Here is a 14,501-nt window from a genome sequence, read left to right as displayed (position 1 = left end):
ACCGCTCTGCCACTCGGGGCGAAATTGGCCTGCAGCGCCCAATCAGCCGTGGCCTTTTACCACTTTGCCGTGGGGCAGAGTGTGCTCGAGTGGGTAAGTGTGCGTGTTTGTGTTTGCACTTGTGTGAGTTCAGGCGTGATCGCAAAACACACATCTGTTTGTACGTGCGTTCGTGGACATGTACCCCCCTCAGCGCGCTGCCTCCCTGATTTATCTCCAAACCGACAGCTCACTCGGCTCCTCTCGCGCTCCGTCCTGTTTTCCATCTCTTCCCTTCTCTGTCTCTCTCATGCTCACCAGCCATCCATCCATCTTCTAAACACCTCCCATCTCTCAAGACCAACCTTCTCTGGCTCCCATTTTTATCTCTCCATTTACATCAATTCATCCCTCCATCTGCATCCACTTCCCGCGGGGAGGACAATTTCCTGAATACCAGCAGGGTGGAAAGATTTCAGATTTAATCCATCATCCATTTATGTGATGTGTTCAAGACTCAAAGGAAGGAGTGGGGAGTTTAAAGGTGGCGAGGGAACGACGGGAAGCAGAAAGCGCGGGCACCATTTTAGGATGAATAGGTGGGCGGACGGAAAACACAATCCAGTTGAGAGAGGAGACCACCGCTGTTTCATATTTTTAGAAACCACACATTCATTTATTCCCAACATTTTTCATCAGACAGCAGAATTTAAAGCTGGTCCGTAATCTGCAAGTGCATGCATCATGTTACAGTGAAGCAAGCAGCCCACCTTAGAGGGAGGACATCTGGACGGTCAGTGAAGTGTCACTTAAAAGATTCCCACCACAAAACCATTGTCAACTCCCTCTGAACAGTTATATAGATTTTCATCAAAAAGTTACAAAGGTTTGGACATTCACATATGAATTATGTTCAAAACTATGCTGCATTGCAAACATATGCACAACCCTTGAACCTTTTCACTATTTAATAACAAAACTCTTTTTAATGGGAGTTTGTGCGGTAAAACAAACACGTGGAAGTAAAATGACACATGGTTTTCCAAAGTAAATCTGAAAAGTATGGCCTATATTTGTATTCAGTCCCATAGAGTCAATACTTTACAGAACCACCTACCACTGGAAATACAGCTGCATGTCTACCAGCTTTGCACACCTACAGGCTTGTTTCTTTGTGACTGACATTTTTTCTTTGCAAAATAGCTCTGAATATTTTTTCAAGTCTTGCATAAACATATCTGTTATGTTTAGACCGTTCTAACAAGCAAATGTCATCTAAACTATTCCTTTGTAGCTCTGGATTACTTACCATGTATGACTTGTTTTCAATAATATTGTTAGGGACACTGGGTAGGGTTCTAACCTTTTGTTTCTGTTTTTTTTTTTTTTTTTTTTTTTTTTGCTTTCGTCTCTCTAATTCAGATTACTGGAGCGACTCATGTTTACTACAAGTGACACCAAATCAAAACCCTGCAAGAATACCACAAACTTATGTCAAATACACGGTGTTCCTCTGCTGGGTGAGTTGTAAACACAATCCAATTGTCTAATTGTGGACAGTCACAATTAGACCACAGAAGCCAACAAAAAGACATAGGAAACATGGCAAAATGTTTTGTTATAAGTGAAATAATCTGCCAACTTTTTCATCAATGTTAAGGAATTATTGCCTTAAAACAACCTCCTATATCTTGCTGAAAAGTTACTTATAAGTTAGTTTTGTCTTATTACAAGTGTAGCAAGATATTTGCACTAGAAACTACATCAAAATTACTTGGGAAGATTTTGTGTTTTTGCAGTGTAGAAAAGAATAAACCAGAATAAAATTCATCCCTCTTTCTTTGTGACTGATTACAACATAAATCCATCCATCCATCCATCCATCCATCCATCCATCCATCCATCCATCCATCCATCCATCCATCCATCCATCCATCCATCCATCCATCCATCCATTCATTCAGTAAATGTTCACAGATAAATGTTGGCAGCCCTGAGGTGAAGGCTCGGTGTGGGAACTAACACTTTTTTCTGTTCAAGAGCATTACTTGAACAGAAAACGTCGGAGAACATTCTGCAAAAAATGTTTTATAAATTAAATCCTTTTATTTTTTTCTGGAGTTGTATAGTTATTTTAGTATCTTTAGGAGACTTCTTTCCTTCTTTTCTTCCTTCAAACAGAAACTACTCTGTTGATATTTCTGCCAGGTCCAGATATCTCTCTGTTTTTGTATCTTACGCTGAAGTCAGCCAATGCAAAACGAGCTCTTTAGTCCTAGTTCTTACTGCTCTCTGGTGGTCGGTATAGAAAATACTCCATTACTGTCCATTCAGTTCACATTTCCATATCATTACACCCTGTATCTTGTTAATATCTAAATTTATACAATGTGACAAAATAAAATATCCTTATAAGATTCTAAGTTCAATTTCTGCTTGCAGTTTTTGTCAACATCTGATGATTCAAAGCTAATCTGAAATATCTATCTATCTATCTATCTATCTATCTATCTATCTATCTATCTATATATATATATATATATATATATACAAAAAAATAATAGTAACACAAAAAAAAAGAAAACGTTTGAATTCCTGTATTTTCAGATTTTCATTGAATCAAAATTAAAAACCGTGTTTTAGTTCAGAGGAGATCTGGAGGAGAAGAATATATACACATAGATAGATAGATAGATAGATAGATAGATAGATAGATAGATAGATAGATAGATAGATAGATAGATAGATAGATAGATAGATAGATAGATAGATAGATAGATATTGCAAAGTACAGTATAGTTAATTAAGACAGAAAAAAGGTATGGAGCAATAAATTTGGGAATGCTAATTAGGAATGAAGGACTATTGATATGGAAATGAAGGAGATTACAAGTATGCATTTTTTTGGTCCTTTCTATCCCTCATTGAAGGATATTTATGATGGAAAGACCCAAGAAAAGTGAGCTGAACGAGGGAGTGATGGGAAATAGAAACAAAGAGAAAAATTATAGACAATTAAAGTCAAATTATGGGGCCACAGCATCAATATTAGCTGCTGAAGCTGATAATAAATCATCACTGTGAGCCTTGACAGTGGGTAATCGGCACATCTGTAATTGGTACAAATTGGTAATCAGTGGGGCATTTAAACTTCAATGTGTGTGTGTGTGTGTGTGTGTGCGCGCGCGTGTGTGTGTGCGTGAACGCGCTTAAAAAAGCTTCTAGTGTTCTCATTAATGTGGAGAGGATAAAATAAAGGATAAACACATGCCTCCCTTTCTTCCAAAGCAAACATTGCAGCATCTGATTTGAACTCTGTAATTAGCGCCTCATTATCCACAGAGGGGAAATAATCTGTGAAATTAGCATCTGTGGCGGAGCAGGTTTAATAAAACTGTCATGTTCCGCCAAATCGGAAGACGAATTTAATATTCTCGTTCTACTATGTAATATTAGAATTTAAAGCTTACCTAAAACTATAAAACTAAATAAATCTGCTTGTTTTGGTCAACCACGTGTAATTTTTACATATAGGTCACACCAGGTTCATGCTGTGGATAAGTGCCCCTTCACCCTGAAACCCATAAATAAATTCAGGTTAACAGGGTGCCCTCCTAATTGATAGAGTAACTCGAGGGAGAGCAAGAGAGACAGAGAGGGAGGGAAAGGGGGAGATTATTTTATCCTTTTTCATATATTTGTATTTAAATATCTCTAATGAGAGCAAAGTCTCATTAGAGACTTTGCTCTCATTAGAGATGAGAGCAAAGTCAACAAGATAGAACAAGTAAAATTTTCTTTTTCTGCACAAATTCTGGTAAGAAGTCGTCTTTTCAATTTATCACAAATTAATAGGAAGCACACGGCTTAAAAATATGTTTGATATGGTTATTCTAAATGGGTATTCACTTACACAAAACGAAAAGTCAATGGCATAAAGCAGCATAAAGTAATGCATTGTTTGTGATCTGAAAGAACACCGGCTCTTATTTTGCAGGGTAACCCAAAGATTCGGATCCCAGAACGGACCCGTCTCTCCCATCACTCTCAAGAACTGCTTCGCAAACCTGTGGCTCGCTTGACGCATGCGCAACGCGCCATTGGAGGAAATGATATGAGAATTGAAGTGGGAGTTTACAAAAAGAAAAAAATCAGAGATTTCATCCTGCCCTTTTTTTTTTGCTTCATGGGATGTTGAGATAAAATTTTCTCCAAATGAAGTTCCCCCTCCTGTTTTGGTAAGGTATTGGAGGAATTTAGGGAGATAACCCAGAGTGTGCACTAGATTGGCGCAGTTTCACCGCTGGGAGGGCAACTTGGGACAGAGGCAGTTTTCACCTGCTAGCCACCGCTCCAGGAGATTCAGGTACTTTAATCAGTTTGTTTATTTTTATTAAATAAAATATTTTGCCTGGAATGTGCGTGACAGTTGCATTAGAGTATTTACCAACTGACTTTTCTAAAAGGTAGTTACTTTTTGAAGGTAGGCTCCCCAGAGTTGAACTGATTTGTAAAAAAAAAAACATGTCTGCTAATGCTTAGCTACTCTGCTACCAACATTCAGATGTGCTAGCTGATGTTTTCGTAGCAGGTAGTTGCGCCGTTAAGCTGGTAGTTTTAATGCGGGGCTACTTCCTGTCGTACCTTTCAAAATAAAATCAAGTTGACGTGACAAACGTCAATCAGCCATAGCTGAATCAATGATCAAAGTTTTTAACAAGCAAATGTTAAAACAGAAATTATTTGAATATTTACATAAATTTACCATAGTAGTTACTATAATATTATAATAGTAGTTGTTATATTTATTTTGTGTTGTGTGGAGTTTCTTATAAACAAAGAGAAGTAAATTTTGCATTACACCTCTTTTAGAAATGCAGACAGCTTTTATAAAGTTTGCGTACATCTATGTTGTGTTATGGGGGTTTCACATATACAAAAGTAATTAAAAATTGTCAGTAATGAACTGCTTTAATAGTAAAGACCTGGGAGATCTCAACCAAACACACTTCCCAGACAAAGACCATTTGGCAAAAATACTTTTATTTAACTTAAAAATATATTTTGACCTACCACATTGAACTTTTAATGCATCTTGAAAGATAAAAATATTTAAAATAGCTTAGATGTCAGTTTCAACTAATCTTTGGATTAAAAAATAAATAAATGAAGCATTCCATTTTGAAATTATCTATGGATTTCCCTCATCATGTGGTACCCTGGGTAGAAAGTCATATCTCTTTAACAAAAACGCCACTTAAGGTTTTCTTTTTTTTGAAAGGACCTTCAGTATACTACTATCGTAGTGTTTCATCTTTTATTTTGAAGGGAACATATCCTTACTTCCGCTACGGATCTGCTGTTTGCAGTAGCTTTGTCCTCCTCCCTCGAACAAACGCCAGCCAGACTGGCGCCGCTAGTAAGCAAACGAGCGAGAAAGCCTAAACTTTTCTTTTACCGAAGGCATATTAGGTTTTTTTAAACGTCGCCCTTACCTGCAGATTTCCCCGTCGTCCTCATTTATTTGACGGTGAGCCAGTGTTATCCGAGTTTATCTTATAAATGAAAATTAAAGAGTTGCAGAAAAGCGCTCATGCCTTCTGCACGCCACTCAGACTCGACAAAATTATGATTTATTTGAGGAATCGCTGTTATCCTTTTCTATGTTCTGTATGAGCGACTTATGTGTTAATGTGATAACATTAGTGTTGAATCAAAGTAGGACTTTTGACCCTAGTTAACCCGCTTTGTTGCTGAAATTAGATGCTTTACATTTTCTTGTATGAAGCATGGAAAGTGTGGAAAGGCATTTGTGTTTTCAGACTTTACGATGTGTTCAGTATTCCTAAAGATAAAAATGAGGATTTCTAAATATAATTTTCCCTAAAAAAAACCCCCAAAAAACTAGTAGTTTTATTTAGACTGATTACATTAAAGAATTGGAGGATGTAGTAAGAAATTCAGGATTCCAGCAGGAAAGAGATGGTCAGATGGAACATATCTGACCATCTAAAATTGTAAAACGGAACAATTTATTCAGTGGTGTAATTTATGGAAAATATATCTTTTGTTGTACAAATTATCTATAATAAAATTTGCCTATTTAAAATGTATTTTTACATTTGTGCAATCAAAACAATGTGAAAGACTGTAGACACATATGTTGAATGTAAGTAATATAGCAACACAAAAACCTGAGTGTAATAAAAGTATGGTAAACTACAGCCTAATAACTGCTCTGAAATGACTGTGAATACATATGTTTAGTTACACGTCTCCTCCTCATAGATCCTGCCACGTCTCTCCTTGGAGCATGAGAGACCCGAGGTCACACAACTAATAACAAACTTTATTTAAAAAGGAACGGTTTACTTCCCGAACGTAAATGTCACCATTTCACGCTCTGCACCAGATTATAGCACAAGCTAATTCGCATCTACAGTCTCTCATCAATTGCGTCATTTTTTTTCGCCCTGTTTGTGAAAAGTCCAGATGACGATGTGAAGCGCTCGACGCGCGGCCCAGTTGTTTTTCTCAGGAAGTCGCGGCACAACCTCCCAGCTAAGATGTCCATCGCCAGCACACCCACCAGCAACGACGCGTGCCTGAGCATCGTGCACAGCCTGATGTGCCACCGGCAGGGCGGCGAGAGTGAGACGTTCGCCAAACGGGCCATCGAGAGCCTGGTGAAGAAGCTGAAGGAGAAGAAAGACGAGCTGGACTCCCTCATCACGGCCATCACTACAAACGGCGCCCACCCGAGCAAGTGTGTGACCATCCAGAGGACTCTGGATGGACGACTGCAGGTGATAGACCCCAAACTGAGTAATAGCTAGCGCACTCCAGTTGTGCAGGGCGTTTGGACGTAGTTGGCTCCCGCTTCAGTTTGTGAAACAAAACGAGGTTGTCAACCATTATCTAATTCCAAGCTTCTCTGATGGTTCTTCAGGTTGCGGGGCGTAAAGGGTTCCCTCATGTAATCTACGCTCGGCTGTGGCGATGGCCGGACCTGCACAAGAATGAGCTGAAGCATGTGAAGTACTGCCAGTTTGCCTTTGACCTGAAGTGCGACAGCGTGTGCGTCAATCCCTACCACTATGAACGAGTGGTGTCTCCTGGCATAGGTGAGCCACGCTAGCTTTTAGATTGAGTTTAATTCACTTCAACGAAGCATCACTTTAAAGTGATGGTCGGGTTTTCGTCGACTCGTTCTGGTCATGAAGGTCAAATGAACGTCGACTCTTCCCAGCAGAATTGGAAACTCATTCAAACTGGTTTGTTTCCGGCCACGGCTCTGGCTTTCGAAGTGAGAGCTGTGGAGAGTGCATTCGTAAGCGATATCTTCATTTGTCATTGTCTTAATAAATTTAGAATAATTATGTAAAAAAAGAAAATATGACGGGTTTATTCAATTTTTATTTTTTACTATTTTCTCCATTGTTTGTTCCATGACGGCATCAATAAATATTAGTAAATATGAAACTCTGAGTATGTGATTAAGTGCAGCTACTGTGTGCATTTTAATCACACGTCTTTAAGTAAGCGGCGTCCTGAAGAAGTCAGTTTCAAACGGTTTTCAAGAACAGGATAATTGTTTGTGGCGTTATGAATGCTGGGTTAGGGTTTTATTAAAAAAAAAAAAGAAGTAATAAATACTTTTCTATCATAATTTTTTTTTATCATTATCAAACGGTACCACAAAATATCCAGTCCGTATCGCCTACCTCTGACCTCAACCAAAACTCCATCTCTTTGTGGGTTAAATTTAAACTAGTGCACCCAGATATTGTTTTCTTAAAAAAAAAAAAACATTAAGTTTGTTTTTGAGCCATCATTTCACCTCTCGACAAAAACAGTTCAAATAAATCAATGACATCCCAAAATTAACGACATTCATGCCAACAATGGGTAAACTTCAGAGGAGTTCTGTGTTTGGAGGCAAAAAGTGTTTTAAAAGGAGGAAATCCACTTTGTTATCACTTCAATCCAGCTCGCCTTCCTGCCTCCGGTCAGTCCTTCAGACTTTCTTTTCATTTCAGCAGCTCATATCCCGTTCTGTCGCTCCGCAGACCTCTCGGGCCTCACGCTGACCGGCTCCGGACCCAGCTCCTCGCTGATCGTAAAAGACGAGTACGACTTCGACGCGCCTCCGACTCTCCCCGCTGTCGACGGTGGACACTCTCTCCAGACCATCCAGCACCCCCCGTCCGGCAGCCGCCCGCCTCAGGCGGAGCCGTACCCGACCCCGAGCCTGCTTCCGCCCGCCGAGGCGTCCATGTCGGTCTCCGCGCAGTCCTTCCCTGCCATCCCAGCAGGATCAGGCAGTAAAGGCGGTCGCAAGCTGTTCCCCTTGGTCTGCTTGGAAGTGTAGATTTTTCTTACCTTTCCATCTGTATTCCCCCCCCCCCACAGGTGCCAGCTCCAACTGGTCCAGGAACAGTGGCTTCCCCCCGAGCATACCTCACCACACCAACGGTCATCTGCAGCACCACCCTCCAATGCCACATCCAACACACTACTGTAACTTTAAGCTGAAGCTTTACCTTCGTCAGTCGATTTGTGCCATAATTTGCCTTTGCTTTGTAAAACGGCGATGTGTTTTTTTTTTTTTTCCTTTCAGGGCCGGTGCACAATGAGCTCGCCTTTCAGCCTCCAATATCCAATCATCCAGGTGTGAATAAATCCTGTCCGGTTCAGTGTGAAAACATGGTTTTTATTTTCTTGTTTGTGTTTTGATGAGCTGACCGCTCTGTCCTGCCCTCCAGCGCCTGACTACTGGTGCTCCATTGCTTATTTCGAGATGGACGTCCAGGTCGGGGAGACGTTTAAGGTGCCGTCTTCCTGCCCCGTTGTGACGGTGGACGGCTACGTGGACCCCTCAGGAGGGGACCGGTTCTGTCTGGGCCAGCTCAGTAACGTCCATCGTACTGAGGCCATTGAGAGAGCAAGGTGAGACACTCAAGGTGGTTTCAGAACTTTCCAGGTTTTTACTGGCACTAAAAAAACAAAATGGTATTAAGGCAAATGTATTTATCCCCTATTGTACTGCGTCAGTGTCGAACTTTAATTCGAATCTTATTTCTCCTTTGCTTCCTTTCTCCTTCTGGTCTGTCTTGTGTCTCGTTTCCTTCCCTCCGTCCCTCTTGTCGTTCATTCTTTCCTTTCTTCCTTGTGTCATTCTTTGCATCCTTGTATTTCCTTCATCTGTCTATAATCCGATTAGTTGTCAGAATAATCTATTACTACAGTAAAATAATCTCTATCTTCAGTCCCAGCAGGAAGCATCTTAAATAGTTTATTTAGTTTCTTTTACGCCTCGTTTTCCCTCTTCTTTTTTTTCCCCCCCTCAGGCTTCACATCGGTAAAGGAGTCCAGCTGGAGTGCAAAGGAGAGGGAGACGTGTGGGTGCGATGCCTCAGCGACCACGCGGTTTTTGTCCAGAGTTACTACCTGGACCGAGAGGCGGGCCGAGCCCCGGGAGACGCCGTTCACAAGATCTACCCCAGCGCGTACATCAAGGTGAGGTCGCCGGCTTTCCTCCGTCGCCATGCCGAACTTTTTGAGTCTGCAACACGAGCACTCAGAGCGCCGCCCGTCCCTCCAGGTGTTCGATCTCCGTCAGTGCCACAGACAGATGCAGCAGCAGGCCGCCACGGCTCAGGCGGCGGCCGCCGCTCAAGCGGCCGCCGTGGCGGGGAACATACCTGGTCCTGGATCAGTCGGAGGAATCGCTCCGGCTATCAGTAAGAGACAGTAACTGCACATTTAGGCTTTTCTACGACCGTTTTGTGGGCCAAAACGGTCAAGTTGAAAGCAACGGAGAGCCACAGAATTTAGATGTTTTTGTTTTTTTTTTTCATTTTTTATTAAAGTTAATTAAAAGTAAATGATATTCTGAATGACTGAGGTGTTTCTGTGAATGGACTGAATATGCTTTCTCAGAGAGACTTGAAATTTTCTGAGAAGTGCAGCGCTCTCTCAAACTATTTTGTGTTTCAATGTCGCCCCTCACCCTGCCCTTCTCTCCCATCTCCTCTCCTTTCAGGTCTCTCTGCCGCCGCCGGCATCGGGGTCGATGACCTCCGACGGCTCTGCATTCTCAGGATGAGCTTTGTTAAAGGCTGGGGGCCCGACTACCCCCGGCAGAGCATCAAGGAGACCCCTTGCTGGATCGAAATCCACCTGCACCGAGCCCTGCAGCTCCTGGACGAGGTCCTTCACACCATGCCCATCGCTGACCCCCAGCCTCTGGACTGAGACCCTCCAGCAGCAGGTCCTCACCTGAACACACACGGCCAGTGACTAGTCTTCCTCAGTGAACTCCAGACTGTAAATAAAATTTAAAAAAATTAGAAAAAAAATAGATAAATGTTGTCAGGTGTGTTCGAGGCGTCGCGTTGCACTAAGGCTCCATCTGTTGCTCATGGCAACAAGAGCCAAAGCCATCTATTAAAACTACGTGCTCACGTTTAATGCATGGCTTCAACTGTAGGACTTTGTAGAAACTGTACACCGACACGCACATAAAGGACACCAGCTACTGACGACCTACGACCTCACCGAACCGTCGCGGAGCTGCGTGGGTTTTACCCCAGGACGGCTTCAGACCCGCAGCTGCAGGTGCGACGGTCACGCCGATCACTTCCTGGCAGCCGGAAGCGTCCGGGACAGGATGTGGGAGATCGCTGCAGCAGTCAAAAGAGAGCCGCCGTTATCTGATGCAGAGTTTCAGCCGCTGGAGCCGAGACGTGTCTGAACATGTCCAGGTCAGCTGTTGTCGAACGTTTTGTTCTTGTTTTTTTGTCTTTTTTGAAGATAAACTTCTCTGTGCTGGGAAGACAAGTCTCTGTTTCCATCGTCTCTGTTAAACAAGATAAGTGACCAAGAGCTGAACTCCTGCTCTGTGCTCAAAAGTATTCATATTTAAAATCGTTGATTTAAAATTTTTCTTTTTCTTTTACTTTTCGTTAGGTTACGGTCACATTTTTATTTCATCTGGGTATTTTATGTCTTGGAGTAATGCGATGTTTTCTACATTGTTTTTTTTTTGTTTTTTTATTCACAGGAAATGTTAAACATTCGTAATGCATCTGTATTAGGACCCCTTGATGAGATACTTTGACTAGGCCATTTTAAAACATGAATACGCTTTGATTCCCATCAGCTTTGCGGTCACTGCTAGAGATGAGCATTCCCACAGCATGATGATGCCACCGCCATGCCTCACAGTGGGGATGGAGGTTCTCCCACCTCGCGGCCTTTAGGCTGTTGACTCAGTTTGGTTTCGGTTTCATCTGAACAAAGCAACTTCTTTCACAAACATGGCTCGCTGCAGACTGCGAAAAGGCCTTCTCTTAGTAATGGCTTTCTTCTTGCTGCTCTTCCTCATCGACCAGATTTGTGAAGAGACAGATTAACTTGTCTGAACTGTGGATCTCTGCAGATCATCCAAAGAGTTTCTCTGATTATTGCTCTCCTTGCAGGGCTTCTCTCATGACGTTGTCGGCCTTGTCCGGGTTTCCAGGTGTCATCTTTCCATTAAAAAAAAAAAAATGGATTGAGCTCTGTTGGATGGGAATATCTTTGGCTGTTTTGTAACCTAATCCTGCTTTAAGCTTCATCACTGAGCCGTTTGCTGCTGCGTTGCTTGGTCGACTTCTGAGGGGATTTCATTAAAACGCGTTGGAGTAAAAAGGGGCTTGAATGCAAATGCTTTCAGTCTTCCGATTTTTATCTGTTTCCACAGTCATTATGCACCACATTACATGTGATCACGATTAATTTTATTGAAGTTTGCGGTCGCAGCAGGAAAAAATGTGGTGTCGATACTTTGGCAGGGCTGTAATTTTCCAGCAGGCAGCCTGTGTCACTCCTGAGTAAAAATCTCTCAAAAGAACTCCTGACCACATGTAAACCCAGTACTTCTCACCCTGCCGACTCTTAGTCACGGATGCAATTTTTTATTTTTTTTTTTTTAAAGAAGCTTCTGTTTTATGGCACCGCAGAGAATCGGCTGTTTACCCTCTCAACGGGAGAGAAGCTCGTCTGTTCAATGTGGAAGTGATGCAATCAGGGAGAGAAGAGACTGATGTTGATCTCAGTACAAAGATTGAGGTTTATCTGTGTTTTTGGTGACCAGAAGTGACAATTTCTGAGAACAAAAACAGTCTTTTGTAAACATTAAACGGAGGAAAGTCCAGGAAGTCCTGATCTTAATCTGTTTTCAGTCATATCTGACACGAAGGTTGGAGTCCTGACAAAAGCGAGCTGCACTCCTCCTTCATATTTTATCCAGGTTTACTGTGTGAAGTTTGACAGAAAAACAAGACGTGGATTTATAGCCTGTGCTCAACCTGAGTTGCATATTTTTTTTTTCCTACTTTTTCTGATGTTTTTTTTTTTGTTGTTCATTTGTAGCACTTTACCTGTGACTAAAGGAGCGAATAGGTCAGTTCAGAGCAAGTCACAGATTACAAACGGAACATTGGATTCAGATCGTACAATATTTGAACACTAAGCCACCTTTTTCAACAAAAACCCTGATTGCATTCATACTTTCTCATTTGTTTTTCTGTTGTCCTCATAAATCCATGTAAATATCTTTGGTTTTCAAATGCATGTATGAATGTATCCAGGTCAAACACTTTTCCCATTTAAGTTATCGAAGTTAAAGTCTGCTGTAGATCGGTGATGTTGCGCTCAGCAGGAGAGGCACATGAAGTCACATCCAGACCATGTTTGGCTTCTTCTTACTTTAAATTACACATTAAAGCAAACACACCTTTGATCTGTGCTGATTAACATCCAAATTTTACACAGGTTCTGGGGTCTAGCAGTTTAAAAGACGAGCAAGATGTTACTTCTTTTCGAAGGAAGATAAATGATTTCATTTAAAAACCTTTTGGCGAATTTTAGGCTTTTTTTTTTTGTCTAACGTTAATTGTCAAAATATCAGTTTATTTTCATTTATCAAGGGCCAAAAATGCTGCAATTCGATGCATTAAGTGTAAATATTTGATCATTTAGATCATGATTAAAAATCTACATAAACATGTCATCAATGCATAATTAAATGAGGAAATAATTCATTTAAATACGCATTAATAGTTTCACAAAATATATAATTTTAGCATATGGCAAATTACAGTTTTAACTGATTACAATTTGCTCAGATTTAATATTTGGTGGAAATGATCAGTGGCACTTTTGGTCCTGGATGTCTTCCATAATTCGCCGTGTTCCTTCTGACCAGCAGCGTTTTCGGTCGCGGTGATTTCGGTCGCGTCGTTCAGAAAGCCCGTCGCTGTCCAGCCCCGATTGTTTACCCGGTGGAACTGCAGGAAGCGCCGTGTTTTCTGCTGAAAATTCATGCTGAATTAAATCCAAAAGTGTGCTTTTTAAAAAGTGGAAAGTATATATATATATATTTTTTGTTTTGTTTTGCTTTTTTTTTTTTTTTACATGATTTGCAGTTATTGTAGCAGCCGAAAGCCGGCTTGGGTGAGTAAATGTTGACTACTATTTCAGATCTAACTGTACCTGTTTTTCTCATGTGAGAAATTAAATACGGACTGCTTTTCTCCATTTGGTGTCCTGTTGGGTTTTGTCATTGAGCCAGTAGCTCCAAAACTAATTCTTCATCAGAATGTGGATTTTATATTAAAGCTCCAGCTGAAGTGACACCCATTAAATTGAATGCATCAATCTGTATTTCATAACAGCCTGCTGAGTGAACATTATGGTGTTTATGTTCCTTAGACAATTATATAAAAAGGGAGGGGTAGGGGGGGTTGTTTTGCTATGACAACCGTGGGAGAGTGGGAGAAATGTCACTAAAAGCAGCCCGTCCAGACACACACTCGCGCGTGTGTGTGTGTGTGTGTGTGTGAAAGAATGGTTGAACTGAAATCCCCCTGAATGTGTGTTCAGTCAGAAAGACCCTGTTATCACCATGTTACTGCAGATTTATGAAGAAACATCCCATCATTCTTGATGAGCTCTTAACAGAATACATGTAGACTTGTTGCAGTAACTAAGGTTAAAGTCTAAACAGGCTCTGCTAAAACAAGCCCAGAGATTTAACTGAATGCTGCCATTTTGTTCTCGATTCATATTCTGCGAAGAAAAGTGGCAGAAGACTTCCTGGAGCTCTGCAATTAAATTCTTATGAAGTAAGGGAGAGATTTGCTCTCATCGCCTCACATAATGTGTGTGTGTGTATATATATATATATATATATATATATATATATATATATATATATATATATATATATACACATAAGCATTAACACAGACGGCAGAATTCGATTCAAGCGAGTTTCTGAGAGCCTCCACTTTGGCTTGTTTGAGGATTTAATCGTTCAAATGTTGTGTTGTAGTAATGTCCAACTTTGCAGTTGCATTTTAACAAATGAACACAAACGTTCATCTGTTTTAGTACCTCAATCCAAAAGGCAGACTTCAATCAATTACAGTTACATATTTGAAATAATCAATGACAAATTTGTAATAATTTTAAAG

The 14,501-nt window shown here is 41.0% G+C and overlaps 1 protein-coding gene across 1 annotated transcript; it reads left to right on the top strand.

Moving 5' to 3' along the window:
- Positions 1-4,036: 4,036 nt before the first annotated feature.
- LOC106923107 (SMAD family member 4-like) lies at positions 4,037-13,563 on the top strand. The gene is made up of 10 exons (XM_088008812.1): positions 4,037-4,345; positions 6,472-6,785; positions 6,929-7,103; positions 8,049-8,303; positions 8,392-8,499; positions 8,600-8,650; positions 8,745-8,928; positions 9,330-9,498; positions 9,584-9,722; positions 10,025-13,563. The coding sequence occupies exons 2-10, from the start codon at positions 6,546-6,548 to the stop codon at positions 10,234-10,236; spliced, it is 1,533 nt and encodes a 510-aa protein (XP_087864938.1). The 5' UTR covers positions 4,037-4,345; positions 6,472-6,545; the 3' UTR covers positions 10,237-13,563.
- Positions 13,564-14,501: the final 938 nt, after the last annotated feature.

This window comes from Poecilia mexicana, unplaced genomic scaffold (genome assembly GCF_051168715.1).
Source record: "Poecilia mexicana isolate PSO_F unplaced genomic scaffold, ASM5116871v1 scaffold_9, whole genome shotgun sequence".
In the NCBI taxonomy this organism is placed as follows: domain Eukaryota; kingdom Metazoa; phylum Chordata; class Actinopteri; order Cyprinodontiformes; family Poeciliidae; genus Poecilia; species Poecilia mexicana.
The sequence above is the reverse complement of the archived record's forward strand: the minus strand, read 5'-3'. Positions and strand labels throughout refer to the sequence as shown.